General features: G+C 37.3%; 1 protein-coding gene and 1 pseudogene across 2 annotated transcripts in view; both read left to right on the top strand.

Annotated features, from left to right (window-relative positions):
* The window catches only part of LOC101312425 (syntaxin-71-like), an 11,066-nt gene extending 3,735 nt beyond the window's left edge, over nt 1-7,331 (top strand). Inside the window, exons 3-8 of the mRNA XM_004294969.1 lie at nt 5,706-5,868; nt 6,569-6,654; nt 6,774-6,842; nt 6,922-6,966; nt 7,083-7,145; nt 7,251-7,331. Of these exons, the coding sequence (XP_004295017.1) occupies nt 5,706-5,868; nt 6,569-6,654; nt 6,774-6,842; nt 6,922-6,966; nt 7,083-7,145; nt 7,251-7,331 (507 nt within the window). The remainder of the gene's footprint in view (nt 1-5,705; nt 5,869-6,568; nt 6,655-6,773; nt 6,843-6,921; nt 6,967-7,082; nt 7,146-7,250) is intronic.
* The window catches only part of LOC101295121, a 141,616-nt pseudogene that overhangs the window by 27,967 nt on the left and 93,769 nt on the right, over nt 1-19,880 (top strand). The gene's annotated exons all lie outside the window — the stretch shown is intronic.

Below are 19,880 nucleotides of genomic sequence, written 5' to 3' on the forward strand. Positions count from 1 at the left end.
ATATATATATATATAAACATATGAAGAGATAATTACCAGTCGAAAAACGATTTCCTCCAGCATCTTTGTCCTTTCATAGTTCGCCTCAAGTTTTTCCTCAAATGCTTGTTTCCAACAACCAGTTTGCAGTTGGGCATCTACCCTTGAAGGTGTGATGCCTGCTCCCATACCTCGGACACGGCCATTTTTCTCCTTACCAAGTACTTGACTTAGTACATCATGCTTTACAGCAATAGGCCCTTCAGTAGGAGGTTGCTGGGCAAGTTTGGCTTCCATCTCAGCCTAAACAAAACATTTGGAAACAAAAATCATGTATATTAGAATACAAATTAAACTATGTACCTACAAATTAAAGAAACAATTTGGTCATGGAGTACTTACACATTTTTCCTGAACATACTTATTTTTGGATTTCTCATGGCCTTTAAGAAACGACCGTGTCGTTTGTCCAGTTTTCAGTTTCTTTTAAGAACAGGAGTACACATGTTAGATCACATATGAGGTTTCTACATATCAACAATAATATTTCAATTATGGAGGCTGGAAATTTTTTTACTTACATGCTCGTACTCCTCTCTTGCATACCCTTTTCGGCTTAGAGTGTGAGGAAGAAGTTGTTTAGCCCTTACTGCCTTCATTTTTTCACTTTTTTCTTGCAAATTATAACAGACAAATTTCACATTAATTAGGTACTATATATTTGTCATTTCAAGGCTACTTTAACACACAAACATAATACAAAATGACTTACTTTCCATTCACTCGAGCTTCTTTCTGCCACAAATGCATCCCACTCTGCCTGTGGCACATCAGCTAGTTTAATCAAACCGAGGAGCCGTGCAATTTCTGTCCTGTTGCGACGAGAATCTAGAACAGTCATCACGCTACTGGTGAGTTCAGACTTATAAGCTCTCCAAAGCCTTCCCATTTGTTGGAGGATGTATGGCTTATGAATAAGATCCACCTTATATTGTTGCTACATAAGAACAGATAAAAATATCACAGTTAAGTGGAATAATACATAGTTAAAATACTTGGTATAATATTACAGCAGAAATCAAAAAAGGAAAAACAGAAGGTTAAGCAAGGACATTACCAACAAAAGACCCCAGACATCATTTTTGGGTTTATCTTCCAGCTTATCTTCTCTTGCTTCTTCTGGAACATCTTCCATTAATTCTTGTAACTCTAGATCTCTACGTGAAGCTACCCCAATTTTTGATTTTTCTTTCACATCTAAGATTGTATCTAAAACACTCTCACACACATTTTTTTCAATGTGAATGACATCCAAATTATGTCGCACAAGCAATTCCTGTATGAATTTAGCAAACAAAATACATATCAAACTTATAATTCCCCATCACAATCCTATTAATTTAAAGTAGTATATAACAGTAAGAATATAATGCTGACCTCCCAATATGGCAATTCAAAAAATAAGGACTTCTTTTTTAATAACTTGGCTGGATCTCCTTTTGTAAGTTTCTTCTGTTTCTTCTGTTTTTTCCCCACTTATTTGAGAACCCAGCTAAAGCACGAATTGTAGCTCTTCCTGTAAATATTTTAGACCTCACCCTTCTCTCCTTTCTTCCATTGAACCACTTATGTTTTCTACGAAAGACATGGTTTGCTAACAGAAATCTTCTATGATCCACGTAAATAGTCTTACGGGCAAGTGGTAGCCAGTAAGAGCAAGTTTCAGGACCACAAACAGGACAAGCAAATTCTCCTTTATTGGTTAACCCAGATAAATTCCCATATTCGGGAAATCATTAATAATCCACATTAGGATACCTCTGAGGTTAAACATGGCTTTAGAATAGGCATCATGCATATCAACACCATCCCACAGCAGTTTTAAGTCATCTATAAGGGGCTGCAAGTATACATCAATGTCATTTCCAGGTTGTTTAGGGCCTGGAATGAGTAAGCTTAGCATTAAATTTTCAGAAGACATGCACACATTTGGTGGAAGATTATAGATGACTAGGATAACTGGCCAAAGACTATGTGTGGAGCTAAGATTACTGAACGGGTTGAAACCATCAGTTGCAAGTCCAAATCTCAGATTCCTCGGATCAGATGCAAAAGTAGGGTATTTTTTATCTATGGAACTCCAACAAACTGAGTTCACAAGATGACGCATCTTGCCATCTTGACTGTGATGACTACAATGCCATGTTAACTGCTCATATACAGATGCTGAAAGAAACATCCGTTGAAGTCTTGGAATTATAGGAAAGTAGCGTAATACTTTTGCACCAACTCCTTCTTTTATCTTGCCAGTACGTGGGTTTACTTTATACCTCGGAGCATCACATTCAGGACATTTTTGTAAGTTCTCATAGTCCTTTCCCCTAAACAAGATACAATCATTGACACATGCATCTATCTTCTCATACCACAAATCAAAATCTTTAAGTGTTTTCTTGACTGTGGACAGTGACTCGGGGAAAGTATTTGCCTCTGGTAGCATATCTTCAAACACACTCATGAACTTATCAAAGCCAGAATTAGATAGACCAGATTCAGCTTTCAACGTATACATAATTAAGGTGGCTGAAAGTTTTGAGTACTTTGTACAACCAGGGTATAGAGGAACTTCAGCGTCTGAAATCTTTTTCTGATACCTATCATCTACATTCATTAAACTAGGGGATTCACCTTCAATTGGTAACCGAAAACAAACATCTTCATACATCTGATGCACTTCAACCATTTCAGTATCCTCATAAATATCAGCTGATTTTGCAAACTCATCAACTTTTGCACATCTTCCTAATAAATTTGGCTCACCATGAGCGACCCAGACCTTATATGTCGGATCAAATCCATATTTGGTCAAATGAAACAATATCGTTTCATCATTTCGTGGATTACGGTTTCGACAGATTAAGCAAGGACAGATGACCCTGTCAGGATTCCTTGCAAACTTCTTAGAGTTTTCAATAAAATCTTTAACCTTTTTTTGTACTGGGAACTATTTGGATCCCAAGATATCCAGCTCTTATTCATGCTAAATTATAATTGCATTACACCTACCAAAATTTACAAATCCAAACAGCTACATGTTATACGGATGCGCAAAACAAAAATCAAATTAAAGTAGCAACAATAACTCTATTAACATCCTAATAACAAGAATTTAGAGCTGCCAATTAAATAAAACACCAAACAAATAAACACTCAATCAGTGAAGCTTAAGCTTAAGCTTGTATTATAGTTTTATTTGATAGGTATTATAGTTTTATTTATAAGTTTTATTTGATAGGTCTATAAGTTTTAATATAATAACGTCATGTAATAATATAGATTCCACTTAAAAACACATGCTTTCAAATATAAACATATCATAATCAATTCAAGATCTCAATATCATCCACATTTAATTCGAATATTGCCACACAATTCAATGTCAAACAATCCAATACCAAATAATCCAATTTCACAAATCATCCAATGTCATCAACAATTCAATATCAAACAAATCAAGTAATAGCATAAATAATAATAACACAAACACCCCATCAAACCCTACCTCGATTGCACAGCAAAACTTAAGATCCAACACCACCTCTCACACTTGTGGATTGCCAAGATCGTCTCCGGAACCTTACCCAAAAGGTAAAGTACATACAAAGAATGAAAAACTAGATTTAGTACTATGTTGCAAGTAATATACATAAATAAGAAACTCTAAACTATAAAACATATACAAAATAAGACTCAAAAGTTGTTTAATGAGCTACTGCAAAACATAGGAATCAGCTGTTAAAGAAAAGACTGAGTTAGAACAAGATTTCATCTATCAGTCTTGTGTCAAAACAGTGTGTAAGATGGTGTTTTTGGCTTCATTTTCCACTCACTCAAATCCAACAAAAGTTTATGAACCAAAGCCTATTGTAAAGATGAGATTACAAGCTTTAAGTACATAGCTTGAGTTTTGAAAACAAAGCCCTGAACAGAAAGTTAGGCTCTCTCAAAGTTGAAGCAAAAATCTGAAAACCCAGAAAATTCAGCTTTTGGCTGAATCTGCTACTGTTTTTGGCAAGCAATTTGACAAACCAAATATTAACCAAATCATGTGAAATTTAATACAAACATAGGTAGATATATGAGCTTTACAAAGGTACTTTGGGATTCTATAAAAAAGGCATGAGCTGAAAGATATCATGCCTCAAAGTAGGCAAGAAAATCAGCTTTTTCTGCAGAATTCTGGAAATTTCCAGCAACAATAAAACTTAGTTTTTGGAAGCTTTAATTCGATCCTTTGAAGTACAAAACAAGTTATAAAACTTCAGAATGGAAGGAACAGATTGCTAGGACACGAAATCATTTTAAACATAACAAACAGTTAAATCAAAAGGATACACAAAATCTACTTTGGACACCCAAACTCAAGAACATAGTTCTTGAGTTACAACTACAACGATTCTAATTGGAACCTAACACAACAGATTCGAACTGGATTCCTATCTTTACAAGTCTGAGAATTCGAAATCACCAACCATAAATAAACAAAAGAATCATAATCAAAAACTAAAAACAAGAACAAATTGAAATAAAGGTATAGGAAGTATGGAATCTACCTTTGCCAAAAACGAAATTGAAAAGGCTGTTCCTCTCTCTATCTTTTGTTCTCTGGGTTTCTCTTCTTGTCCAGAAGCTATTTCTACTCTCAAACAATTGGGATTAGGGTGAAGAGCAGTGGGACAGATTTGGATGAGATTTGGGGATGAGATTTTGGAAGAGGGGTGTTAGATTTGGGGATGAGATTTGGGAGAGGGGTGACTGATTTGGGTGAGAGATCGAGTTTGGGATGAGATTCGGATCGACTGTGAGATTGAGTTTAGGTGACTGATTTGCAAGAGAGAAATTGGAAAGTGAAGTTTGAGATTGAGTTTGGGTGAGAGAAATTTTAGGCAAGTGAGTTAAAACTAAAGGGAACGAACTCAAACTGAAACTCAAAATTTTAGAGCCAAATTTTAGGTCAGGCGCGAAGCCAAATTTTGGGCACAGTGTCAAAATTTTTCCCAAAACTTTTGATGACAGTAATAAACTGTCATGGCCCAACCGATATGCATGACAGACCAAAACCGTCATTGAAACCTATTGATGACGAAAAATAAACGTCATAGTAAGTGTTTTACCATGACGTTTATAAAACGATATATAATTGCTCCGTGTTTTACATCCATGACGTTTGCTGCCCTAAACGTCATGGAAGCCCCCTACAATGACGTTTATCCCGAAACGTCATAAAATAAGTGTCATTAAAGGGTACATCTCTAGTAGTGTGTGACTGCACTATCTGCATGAACCATTTCCTATTTTCGGAAATAAATTTTTTGAAGCAACAGCCTTGCAACACAAGAGCATCCATGACTTGGAGTAGGCCGGGGTGATACTTGATATTGCATAACAGCATATAATAAGGAATCTTGCAACCAACAATAAGAAATCTTGTCCATGCATATGCCATCACATAAACTTGCACATAAGATGTATAATTAATTGGTCATAACATAATGATGCAAAATAATAAACACATCAAATGGCATGGAAAAGATTGTGAAGCAGGTTCATACCAAGACGTTTATCTTTTGAATCTGGATTTGTTATAGCAATCTTTTTAAGGTATCCGGTCCGAATTTGCCAAACTCCAAAATTGTAACTATACTTATAATGTGCTTCGACAACAGGTAAAAGGGTTGTCCAAAGAAGATCTAGAAACACGCATTGATCTGGTTTTTACATTGCCTGAGAGGATTCAAGAAATACCAGATGGGACAGAAGCTCCTGCCACTAAAGTTGGAGTTTGGGCATCTTCAGCATCTCATAAAAATATAAAGTTTGACTCATCAGGTAATCAATGTATATTATGCTTAATTTGTTAGGGTTGTTAAACAGCGACAAGCGTGGCCCATGGATCACATTGTACCGATATTGTCCCAACTTAACCACCTTTAAGGGGTTGGGTTTTAATCACAAAAGGCCTCGCTACAATTGGATAAAATCCATCCACATATAAGTTATATTTTATTTGTCACTTTTCTGATGTGGGATCTATTCCTCTCCAATACTTCTAATACGCCCCTTCACGTGCAACCTGACTCAAGGTCCGCACGTGGAATGAATCGGGACGGAACGAACCAAGGGACACTTAATTGGTGACAATCCAATCGGAACATTCCGATGGTGAGACAAGAAGCCGGAACCGGGCGAGAGAATAGAATCCCGGACCAGACGAGAGAATGAACCCAAATTGGGCCCATGAGAATTGAAGAAGTAATTGGAGAGGGACCCGCTCTGATACCATGTTAAACAACGACAGGATCACATTGTATCAATACTGTCCCAACTTAACCACCTTTAAAAGGTTGGGTTTTAATCACAAAGGCCTCGGTACAATTGGATAAGATCCATCCACATATAAGTTATATTTTATTTGTCACTTTTCTGATGTGGGATCTATTCCTCTTCAATACTTCTAATAAGGGTTTACTTTAATGGATATTCACATTTTGATCTATTTTTAACGCTCGCCTGTTTCTTTACTATTCAGATGGAAATTTTAAGAATGAGTTTTTTCAGCAAACTGAAGAGTCGAATCAATTTCGGCATGAGTATGAAATGCGGAAGACGAGACAGGCATATACAGCTCCTAATTAATTTAGTCGCTTTTATGCGTTCTCTATAATCAAAAGAGGCAATTGCTCTTAGTCTTGTGTCATGAAACTTCAATTTGATTTAGTTGTTCTTTCGTGCAGGATCAAGGTCTAGATATCATATCAGAAGGATTGGGTACGCTGAAAGAATTGGCACAAGATATGAATGAGGTTGGTAGAGATCCACATAACTCTGTTTCCTTTTGCTATTAGAAGAATGAGAGATTGATCATTGTTTCACTATGTTCAGGAAATGGATCGACAGGTCCCGTTAATTGATGAGATAGATACGAAGGTGAACCTTTCTTCTGTTAGTCAAAAAATTTCTTTTAAATCACACCATGAGACGAGTAATGTTGCACTCGTACAGTGTATAAGTTCATTCTTAGTGATGGTTTGGTGCTTTTACAGGTGGATAAGGTGACATCTGACATTAAAAATAATAATGTGAGGCTTAAGGAAAATCTTTACAAGGTAGCCATAAGCTTATCTTACTGATCAATTACAGTTTCACACTACTTCTTTCGAAGCTAGCTAGCTGCTGTAGCTCCAATATTAAGAACATTGATTTACCTGCAGATGAGATCGAGCCGAAATTTCTGCATTGATATTACTTTGCTGTGTATAATTCTGGGGATCGCCTTATATCTATACAAGTAAGTATCTTGAGAGTGTTGTTTTCTGGGACATAGCTCATAAAACATGAAGGTCTTAATAAAGTCATCGCAAATTTCTTTCTTTGCATAGATTATTTGTATTTAACAAATGATATCTATTAGTAGATGTTTTGGTGGACATGTCTTACAAACCAAAATGCCTACCTATCAGTCTATCGCTTATTACAGAAATTTTCTACACTAATGTTCAGTAAATGAAATTCTTTATTGTTTCTTTCGTTTTTGCAGTATACTGAGATGAAGTTACTTATAAAATGCTTCAGCAGCTTCTTGGACCATATCTGGTTTGGTACAATATTCTTCCATTTTAAGGATCCTCGCTCTATGTATATCTTTTTAACATCTTTAGTTTATATGGCCCCTGAATACTAAATCTTGAAGAAACTATAATATAATTTGATATTTTATGGTAGTTTTTTGTACAGTTATCTATAATTTTACAATATCATATTGTATGCCATACATACAATTATTTAACACTTCTTGATCTGAATTCCTCAAATGAGAAATTCCTTTACTCTAACAAGGACTTTATATACCTTTAAGCTTAATGTGGTAAATATTACATATAATTGGACATAAATAATGTTATTGCATCATATCTTTAGCCAAATATACATTCATTCTACATTTAACATATAATTGATCGAACAAAGTTACCACATTGGGTGCTGACAACTAATTTTTCATAAACTTGTAAAAATGTCTTTAGTAAGTAAACACCTCTTACACAAATAATGACTCTTTTTATAACAGTGACAACAAAGCTAATTGTTTTGCCCAGTACCATTTGGTCTAGCGGTATAGTCTCCCCTTAATAAGTAAGAAGTTGTGAGTTGGACTCATGAAATTGTAATATTTGAGTTGTTTACCTGAAAAAAATAAAAAAACAAAGTTGTTCTCATATTTGTAAATGTGTGAATTAATGATATACATGTTGACACCGTAGAATTTCCCTTTTTCTATGTAAAGTAAAATTAAAGTTATTTGTTTCGGCTGATAGAGCATCCATTCTCCTAATTTTTCACAATATGTAAAATTATTTTGTTTTCTTGCAAGTCTTGACCTTAACAGATTGCTTGGAGGAAAACAAGTAGGTATATTATTACCCATCGAAATGTAGGATAGTACCTAAGTTTTATTTGCATATGCGTATAAAAACAATTGATAACTTCATGAAAGGAAATATCATTATGCATGTGTTGTTTTTTCTAGTTCAATCCATGGTGAAGCATAACTGTCATGTGTAGCGCGCTAAGAGACTATAATTATTTCAAGATCTTGTAAAGACAACAGCAAATATACACAACCAGGAGAACCTGCTCCACATAGATATGCAGTTACCAAACTATAAGTTATTATTTCTGGTTATATTCGTTGTCCAGTCTTGGACGCCGATCCATGTACTATACACCTTGTTTACATTTCATGCTGTACCGCTTGAAAATTCGCCAGCTTTCCTTTTAGTGATGACACTCAAATTTCTGAAAAATATCTACCAAGAATGGCCATTTCATTGAGTTCTTCATAGTCAGTGGTATCTATTGGATTAGCTTTGACTATATCATTTTGAGAGTGGCTGTGATTGTAGCTGCTGATATAGTTTTCTTCCATTCTCTTGCTGGGAAGAAGATCCTCGTTGTTGCTCTTGCTGGCTAGATTGTTGTCGATTCGAAAGGGATTTTTCTTTGTGATTTCTTCTGTACTTTTCCTTTTTAGCGTCTCAGAAATAAGTCCCGGAGAAGAAATGGATATCGTTGAATTTACCTTATAGTTAGGACCAGCTTCATAGCCATTGTTGGTCCGTTGGAAGCTCACACTTGAAATAGGTGGAGCTTGACCAGCAAGGATGGAAGCTAATAGTGTACAGTCCTTGTAGAGGAAATCAGTGATCATCTCAGTATTAGGGTTGGCATATGTATGCTGTGTCTGCTCAACTTTCTGTAGGCCACTCCAATATTCAGGGCTAGAACCTTGACTGTTACATTTGTTCTTTGATGTGTTTCCTTTCTGTTGAACCCGGCATAGTACCCAATCATCCAACTGTGAGATAAGGAAGCAACTTTTGTTACCACGCATTCGATCACAATTTTTTATTTTTGTTATTGATTAACATTGTTCCTGTCCAACAAAATATCTGTAATATATTGAAAATGTAAACATAGAGCAGACTTAAATTGAAGCACGATTTGATGTAAAATTGTATATCCTGTACTATCCTAGCTAATAGAGACATTTACAGCTGTTTGAATTAATAGTTTTAGATACACAATGATTTGCACAAAATTGAACATCGTTAATCTGAAGGAATAATTAACGAGCTAATATATACACGAATAAGTTATAGGAAAAGCTTGCTCTCAATGCATTGATGCGTAGATGCAATATTTGTCAAGCTTTCGTAACTCACTGCTAGCTATATGGCCTTTGAGCACAGCCCTATAGGGACGACTGTTGACGTCTGGAATATATAGAAGATGAAAATGTTGAAGAGAAGATTTCAATTCTTTTTCTCTAAGAGGAAATCTTCCCAAAGAATATGCTGCTTCTGTGATCTTCATAGGGATGTCAAGTTGCTGAACCTAAAGTTAGTTTTTTTTAACCTATTTCCTTAGAGTAAGTTAGCAAGCCTAACATGAGAACCTTCTCACCCTCGAGTCCTTTCCACTTCTATCAGTCACCCATGCATACATGAGCGATTAGTTTGCTCCATGTTTTAATTGGAGATGCACATATATGCAATCTCAATAATGCATTCAAAATTACACTTACTTTCATAGACCCTTTTGATTTCGAGGGTTTGATTGAACTGTCGAGAAGTCTATACTCGATCATGATCCATTCAGTTTTAGATCCTGTTGGAGCTCGACCAGTGTAAAAGACCAAAGCCTTCTTTACTCCTATGCGCTTCGATATTCCACAAGTGGTGAGAATTGGCTTGTCACTTCCAGCAGCCTTCCAATAACCAGAAGCTGCTGCTCTATTAGGTCTCTCCCCATTCGGATACTTCCTTTCTCTCGGGCTGAAGAAGTACCATTCATCCTCCCCAAACAAAGCCATCTCTGCACAAGCCAAGTCATGAAACAAGCGAAAATACATTCAGATATTATTGTTTGATCTGAATATAAGCAACCACGAAGGAAAGGAGTGAATGCTGCAGAACTGACTTGGTAGCTCCCATGGATTATACTTATAGAGATCGATTTCTGTGATCAAGTGTGCTGGAAGCGGCCGCGAAGTGACTTTTCTTTGTAGATAGTGAACAATGAGTTCTTCATCAGATGGATGAAATCTGAAACCAGGAGGTAATTGGAAATTGGGTGAAGCACTAAAGACTGGTTCCATTTCCATCGGAACAGAGAAGTGTTTTTGGAGATTGGGGGAATATAAAAGAAGCAAACGATAATATCAAGCAAAACAGTTGGAAATGTAAAGCAATACCTGTGGAAGAGGCATTATATATACGTGAATTTTCATGCAGATACCGACATTAGGTAAGATAGTTAACAAAGTGTTGATCCCTCTCTCACGTAAATTCTTCAACTCTTGAAAGAAAAGGACCGAGGGACAGCAACCTATTTGGATTTTCATATTGGAATTACATTCTTCGAACCAACCTGTTTGGATTGAGTGATTCTCTGCCAATACTTATTTTAAAACAAAGCATTTGTGAGTAGGGTCTCAATTCGATGTAATTTATCCCTTATAAAAATTCAAAATGGATTTTTTACAACAATGTAATGTTTTTATATGAATTAACGTGTTGTTAATTAATGTGTATTATGGATATAGCAAACGGTATTACAGATGGGGAGGTAATGCTTGAACTGGCAATTGAACAGAATCTCGTGAGGATGTCTCTTTATCTTGCATGCTGTAAGAACAGTTCTCTTCGATTCTACCGACTCGACGTAATTTTCTGTATCTCAACATATATACGGACAGCAGTAATATATCGAAGCATTCAGCATGATGCAGAATGGTGGAACTTGAAATTATTACTACAATATAGGCTGTAAAAACATTAGATGTTTTACTGCGACCCAGCATTGGTGCTCAAATTTGGCTGGACACTGGCTGTAATGAGTCGGAATATGACAAACATTTCGACTGTCACTGCATGCATCATTGTCCTTGATGGTTCTAAATCTTCAATTGGATTTTGAAGAGGATCTCATATATAACACATCAATGCTTTCAGCCACATAGTTTTCCACGTACGAACCAAGCTTAATGGAGAAGCTGTACACGTGTCCCCAGCTTACCAACATAAACACTAATTAACAGTATCTTAATCCCTGCTGCCAGCAGTAAAATTTTCCTTGTTTGCAGATTGGTCGCTGTCTCTAATTTGCAGCATGTTCCAAAACTACATACTCAGCTCGTTGAGTTAAACAAGTGATTTAATACAGCATTTTCCATTGAGGATGCGATGATCATATATGAGCATATATACTACCAATGATAACGATGTTGAAAATAACTACAGTTGTTGTACGGACGATCAGCGATCAAGAGTTCCGGCCAAATTAACCGTAAATTACAGACTTACTAATGATCATTTTACCCTATTGTGATGTACACCATAACGTAAGTTTTCCCCTTCTTATGTAAAGATTGATCTATGTCCCAACAACAGTTGAAGAAAATAGAATTTGCCATTTGAGTAAGAAATTATTAACTGGGTAAAGGTTGTCTGGTGCTGTGGTGCAATACTTTGTTAGCGATCGATGTCTTATATTTCCAATACATGAGAAACTACTCTCAAAAGCATGTTAATTTGAGTCAATTATACAAGCTAGCATACACGATCGATCGTTTGCGCCTGCAATGAAGATAGTACACAAAACCAACTAATGAGGATTTATATATATGATTTTGCATGCATGCAAAAATTAATACTCAGACTGATGTACGTGCTTGAGGTACTTCGTAATACTTAATTACTTGGGAAATCAAACTTATCGACATCCATATTGACTGGAACTTGTGATTTGAGGTAACTAAGCAACAAAAACTTGCGTTTATTCTATTTAATCCAAAGCTTTTAATTTTCCTTTGGCCGGTTAGTAGAAGCTAGCTATTAGTTAAATTAAGAGGGCTAATTAACTTATGTGTGCAAGAAGTATAATTATATTGAAGAGCTAGCTAGGTTTCATTATCTTCGATGTAAACATCCCCGATGAAACCCAAGGTCGTGCTTTGTTCCGGCATACTCTAGCTTTCTACTCGAACTCTATCGATCTGCTGTTATATAGAGTTGATGATGAACCTTGTTACAATCGACTCAGTTATGTCATGTTACGTGAAGATTGATAGAGATCGAATCCTAGGTGCATGGGTTTTTGTCTTTCTATGTCTGAAACAAGGTCAACGCTCTGTTGTTTGTTATGAAGCTAGGTGAACGTGGAGACTGTAAATCATAAATATATCACATTATTGGCCAGATACTAAATATGCAAGTGTAACTTCGTGGAATATACTATCTTGAACGTTCATAAGAACATCTCTAATAGAAACGTTTAAATATATAGTTAGATCAAATTTAAATTTGAATGATGACAACCGACAATCTGGCATTCTCTTCCAACCCTTAGGTCAAATGAATATGTTATATTACTCTCTCTTTCTCTGCCGTCTTATAGCTAGGAATTCTTGTTCAAAAGTCTCTTTTGGGTTCCAATCGTATATTTTTTTATTTTTTTTTTGAGGGGAAAGGGAAAAACAAAAAAACTGCATTAATGACGAGCAAAAAGTCAACCATGAATAGTTTGAAGAACATACAAATGCATATCAAAGCTAAATCGACTTACATTTAAGAATTGAAAACAACCTCAAAACTACATCAAAAAAGGTAGAGGATATGACAAACTAGAAAACATAAAACTTTCCAACCTCTAACAACGACTCCTACATTCAATCGAATCAGGCCTAAGTGACAATGGTGTGCCTTTTATCGAGTTGAAAAGAAAGAGAGGAGTTGTAAAACGTTAAAAGAGATCTTTTCCATAGCAGACCCACATCAAATCTAACTAAAGCCCAATCCAATCAGACCCGACAAAGAAAAAGACAAAGCCGAGGCACATATATGGCTCCTTTCTCTCTGCCATATTCGATTGCACCAGCCCAACCTAAATTTGTCGGAGCCACCCACCGCCGACTTAATCCTGCGGTCTCCTTGACCTCCACATCATGATTGCGTGCTTACACCTATAAAATCAAGTCGCCCGCCTGCAAATCAGTCACGAAATTGGATTTCAGTCACCGCCTCCTTCAAGCCTCAATCTGCCGATTCATATCTCAATCTGCTGCAGCGAAGATAAACCTCAATGAACTCTGCCCTAGAACCATCGTCCCCACCAAGATCTCACCAAAACGAAAATAAATCACAAAGCCCACACACCAATGCAGACACAGACTCCTCACCATCGTTCGACAACCAGAACTACGCCAAAGGCGTCCTACAATAGACAGAGATCCAAAATGAAACACCGCCGCCCTGCTCTCGAATCCTAGGGGACCTAGGGTTTCGGTCTTTGATAAGTACGTCAGTTTTATGTTTTAACTTGTCAATATGCCCTTAAGTGGGTTTGATACAGAAAAAATCTACGAAACATTGGGTTTCGATTGTATATTGAAGAAAAGAAACTTAACAAATAAAGCCTAAATAAGGATTAAGAATTCATTGCTGTTTGAATTGTTGATTTATCGTCAAAGATGACTTAGAACCAACGGTTCAATATCAAATAGATTTTTCTATTCTAGTGAAATAATTTGAAACTCCGCGCCTAGGGGAGTATATTCAATTATCAATTAATGAAAATTGTAATATAACTAGCTGATTCTAAAATTTTATTCAGCAGTGTTAAGTTGATATATAATAGAGTCAAAGTCAAGGTCAAAGGTGCATACAACTAGGGCCGCATGTTTGGTCAGGATCCAACTCAAACCAATCTAAATAAGGCGGTTCAAATCGGATCCTGATTATGAGAAAAACACATATTGATGGATCTGATCCGTATAACAAAATTCATGTTCGGATTAGATCTTAAAAAAAAAAAATACAAAAATCCGAATAACCGTTGGATTAAACTATATCTATTTTAGGTCTCAAGGATAAAACACAAAACTTTGAGGTTTCAACACCCAATCTCTCGCCTAGTCGTCTCTCTTAGTCTTTCTCTCTTCTCAACCATTTCTTCTCTAGTTTGTTTGCAAATGCGTTCTCCAAGAGGTAAGCTAAGCAATTTCATTCTTCTCTTAGTTTCTGAATTTGGATACTCTTTCTTAGTGATAATGTTGCTTAATGTTTAATGTTATTTTGTTTCCAAGTTTTAAACTTTTGAAAACTTTTATTGAAACATGGACATGAAGCATTTCATACCAAACCGGAAAATTGTAATTACAACATGACCTGCCTGTAAGGGCCGAGAGAATGAAGCCATGCTAGGTAGCCCGAAAGCAACCTAAAAGAAACTACCATGTAGTACAACCAATAGAAAACTAAAACAAAACCTAAAACAAATTATCATAACCATAAGGGTTGGGCAAGCCCTAACCCTAACTTGTTTGACTTGGCCCGAAACCATATTAGAGGCCTAAGCCCATGGTTATGAGCTGAGGCCCATCTTAGAGACCCAAGCCCATGTTCATGTGCTAAGGACATCCACACTGAGCACCCAGCCACCGACATGTTCCCGACGTCGGTTGCTGCTGACGGTCGTCTCTCCGGTGGTCTGCCTAGCCACCACAACATCAACATCATCCTCTTGCTAAACCTCAAAACAAAGTCCCGGAGTTCTTCCTCGCATCAAATCGGATCTGGTGCCGCAAAGCTGTTCGGTTCTCCAAAGATATGAGTCTAAGCCGCTACCACCGAGGCCTCCCCACCAAAACCAGATCACGAACTAGATTTGGACAGTCACACCACCACCCTAAAGCCGGAGCAGAAGTCGACGCCACCGCCTCGTTGATCTCTCTTATGAATAGGGAGACCCATCTCCAAAACCAAGACCCCGAACTGTACTAACGTCACCGCCTTGATCAAATCCTTGTTTGCACGATGCGCCGCATTGCCCGAAACCCGCTTGCAACGTGCCCAGCCGTGCTCGATCGACGTCTATCCGAGGAATAACGCTGCCACCAACGAAACCCTAGTTTCAGTTTTTAGAGAGGCAACTTTTGAAAACTTGGAAATGGCTTTGCTTTCATGGAAATATGTCTCAAATTCCATGCTTTACGGATCCGAACAAAAAACGGAGATCTGAACCGGTTTTTTCAGTTCCGGATCAGTTCGGATTAAGTATTTAAAAATGTAAATTCGATCCAAAAAAATTAAACGGTTTGGATCGCGGATCCTAGTTTTAAAAAAATGGATCTGATCCAAACGCAGCCCTACATACAACAACTCAAAGCAACTCCAACAACTTCATTATAATTTCTACATAAACAAAAAATTAATATTTCTCTAATCCCCCATACTTCAACTCCAACATATTCTCTATTTTAAGTACATGAATCTCTAAAATTGTATGTATATATACCAGATTGATTCAAATTTGTGAAAACCCAAATGAAACCCTAGGAAAACCGATTCCTTAATTTTACGTACATTAATAACCAACATAAAACCAAAAGATATGTGCAACTATGAAATGAAATCTTCAAGAAATCAAAGTATTTACAACTACTAGTTGGAGGAAATTACGTTTCTCTTCAACTTTGAATTTGTAGCAAACTTTTCTTCAAGGTTTAGAATAAAAACTTGTATGGAGCTCGTATAACAGGTGTTGATACCCAAAAATCCGCAAGTTCGTATTTGGGAGTTAACGCATGCTTGTGACTTCATTGGGCCTTCATGCAAGCCTGTTATAGTCCAAAAGACATTTCTCGAAAAGTAACAAGTCTAACTAAGTTCTCGAGCAATCACCATGCAAATGTAACATGCAATACTTATAAACGTAGAGCCAAGCTAGGTTTGTTGGGGCTTATAGAGGGGATGTAGTGTGGAAGGTAACGGATCCCGTGAGCCCCATCGTTAAGAAGACGTTCATCAATAATTTTAGGGTTGGGACCAAAGTTCATGTATGATGGACAAAGTCTTAATATGGACTACTGAGAGATATTAAAACCATGCCCAATACAACTTCTACTGCCGGGGTCTAGGAAAGAAGAGCGAGGGGGTCTTGAAGACCACTCTAGGATTTCAACAAAAGGCAGCCTCGACCAGCAGCAGGACCACGACCACCAGGACGACTCAGCTAGAGTCGGAAGTTCAGAGACTACGGGAACAGCAAGTTGCTCAGGTTGCCTATAATGCCGCGCAGGTAGCCTATGCTGCCGAGATACATGCCATCCAGCAGGCCCAGCAGCGGCAGATGTTCCAGTACATGCAGGACTTTACAGCTGCCCAGCTTCAGGGACTTCCGGCTCCACCTATGCCTACAGCTATACCGCTACCCCAGTCGCCGCAACCTCCGCAGCAGCCTTCGTAGCAGCCCCCAGAAGCGGATATTAATTTAGAAGATTTATATTTTTTGTAGTTGATGAATTATATAGTTTTATGTGCTTGTTGTTGGTTATATGGAAATGTTTTGGTGTATTTTGCAGCTTGCTTGGAATGGTAATTTAGAAATTTTGGGTTTTTTTTTAACTGGAATGGACTTATAGCCAACGAAATACGCCATAATTTGTCGGCTATAGTATTTTTAATTTTTTTTTATAAGGTTTAGCCGACGAATTATGGAATATTTCGTCGGCTAAACCCTTCTAAAGCCGACGAAACAGACTATCTTTCGTCGGCTTTAGTTATTTTTTAATTTTTTATTACACACTTTAGCCAACGAATATCTTAAATGTTTCGTCGGCTAAAGTCTGGGAAAAAAACTGACGACATGTTTTTCATCGGCTAAACTCTAGGACTATAGCCGACGACGTCTACTAGTTTTGTTGGCTAAAGTCATCGCCGACGACCTTTCCCGACGAAATCTTAGCTGACGAAGGCTCGTCGGCTAAAATCTTAGCCGACGAATTAATTAAACTAACAGGCCGACGAAACTTTTTCGTCGGCTAAAGTGCTAATTGTCCTGGTAGTGCATTAAACCTATTATTTTTTTATTCAGAGCCCATTTAGTTTTAAACTCTGTCTAGAAACTCAATACACCATCATTTCCAAGTGGGAAGGAAAACTTACTACTATGAATCTATGATCCAGATTTTTTTAGACTCTCAAGAAATCTGGTATGTCTCCATTCAACACCCAAATCACCATTGTATCTTGTAATCCCCTAGATCTTGCCAATTTTACAACAGTAAGGCACCGCCCTATACCTGCCATTGTCGCCCTTCAACCCCTAGGCTGAGACGAGAATCCATAGTCTCTTCACCAACTTGCTTCCATGGGAGAAACCACACTCCAAAACTTGGAAACCACTTGTCCAAAATTGAGAGGTTTCTCTCAAATCGTGTGGTTTCTAGTAGTAACTGACCTCCCTCATCTCGGCTATAAAAATGACAACTCATTGTTGCTGGGAGGGAGCCATCGACAACCCAGAAAATCTAAGCCAATAGAGATCAAGCATTTTCTCTACAATTCCAATCCCTTATTCCTAACCAACCCCACTCCATAAACCTCCATGACTTAAAACCATGCTCTCTCTCTCACTAAACTCACAGGTTTCTAGCTCCCCGCCATATCCACTTGCAAGCTTCACTATTTTTTGTAGATGGAAAAATCGTTGTCGTTATTGTCAGGCAAGTCGTTGTCGTTATTATCAAGCGTATCACAATAAAATCGATCCCGGATCCATTCCTCGATCGATTTTGGGCCTGGTCTCGCTTAAGCATTGAGGGTTTTGCTATTCTAAATCCAACAAGCATAAAAACACCCTCACAACAGGCCATCAGGGATTGTATGAAGTTAATATTAGGGAAAGAAAAAAAAAAGACATTCTCTATGAAGACTGCATATTGGATATCAAGAGAACAAGTGTCAGAAGTTCTTACTACCACTTTAAATATATGGTGATCTTTTTTGGACTTATGTAAGAAGTTGTAGAGAGAAAAAGTCCTTGGAAAGGTTCAACTGTTCAAGTGTGTGTTTGGTGAGCCTGTAATAATGTGTTGCCAACTATACTAAATTTATTGCTCAAAGGTTACGAGGGTGAATTGAATTGCTTACTATGCAACCATACACTAAAAGACACAACTCATAGAAAATACCCATTTAATACTAATTTTATCTCCTCATTGCTTATTCCAATGACAATCTTTTTCAAGAGCCCATTTCAATATAAAGTCACTCTTTTTGTGCCCAAATGAACAAATCTTTATTAAAACTCTTAAGAACCTATATTAGTTTAATATCATTTTACCCTTATCCCTTAAACATGTAAAAAGAGAAAGTGAGACTCCGATCACTGGCCGTCGGACTCTGACCACCAGAATCTCGCCGGTCGACAAAATTTTTCCGGTCACCGAAATCTCACCGGATTCACATGAATTTCACTGGACCTTGGCGGAACCATACCATGCCACACCCTTGTTGGAAGTTTTTTTTTAGAGGTAATAATGTTGAAAAATATTTTACTGAGGGCAATAAATTAACTTTTACTAGGGGTCAATATTTTTTTTTATTAAAATTCTATCAAGCGAAAATATCATCATAACATCCACAAATCTAATATATAGAAGGTTTTAAGTGATTTACATAAGTTAATAAACAATATATTAGGGGTAATAAATGTTGACTGATATTTTATTACCCCTAATAAAATGTCTATTCCCACTTCGACGTTCAGTTTTCAGAAGATGAATCTCCAAATGAAAGAAAAAAAAAAAAGGAAGTGTATTAACCCTTAATAGTAAATTTATTACCCTTGGTAATAACTTTATTACTCCTAGTAACAGGTTCTGGGACCAAAAACGCCAAGAATTCCATCTGCCTCCACCTCTGTTGCTCCTCCACTTGACCAGAGACTCTGAAAGCCAGCCAAGGTCTCCCATGCCTTTGAGGTCGCCGCCATCGAGATTCAGTCCAGGTTGATGGCCTCAGTCTCCGAGAAGGAATCAAACGTCAGAGTTTTGGATCTGCAAGACATGTTCCCACCGCGTTTGACCTAGCATTTCAATAGAGAAATTGAAGTTCAACGACTCAATTACAGATCCGGAACTAGAGAAAAATATATATCAATGTATTTAAAGACCAAAACGATGAAAAATTGAGAAGTACAGACCTGAATATCTGAGGAGCTTGAGTCGAGAAGAATGAAGATGTCGGAGAAGAAGTGTCAGCCGAGTCTTCTTTCGCCGTCCACCGGTCGTTGGCGTTCGAGCTCGACTTGACAACATCGGAGGTTGAAGACTAGGAGATCTAGTCAATTCCAACGAGGGGAGAAACATTGGTGAGAGATAGATCGAGAGATGAGAGAGAGAGGTGGAGTGGTTGTCGTCGTTGTTGAAGTCGTGAGTTCTGAGGTCGTCGTTGTCGTCGTCGCCGAAGAGATCTCACTTGGCGGTGACTAGAGAGAGAGAG

Source organism: Fragaria vesca, linkage group LG3, assembly GCF_000184155.1.
Source record: "Fragaria vesca subsp. vesca linkage group LG3, FraVesHawaii_1.0, whole genome shotgun sequence".
Classification (NCBI taxonomy): Eukaryota; Viridiplantae; Streptophyta; class Magnoliopsida; order Rosales; family Rosaceae; genus Fragaria; species Fragaria vesca.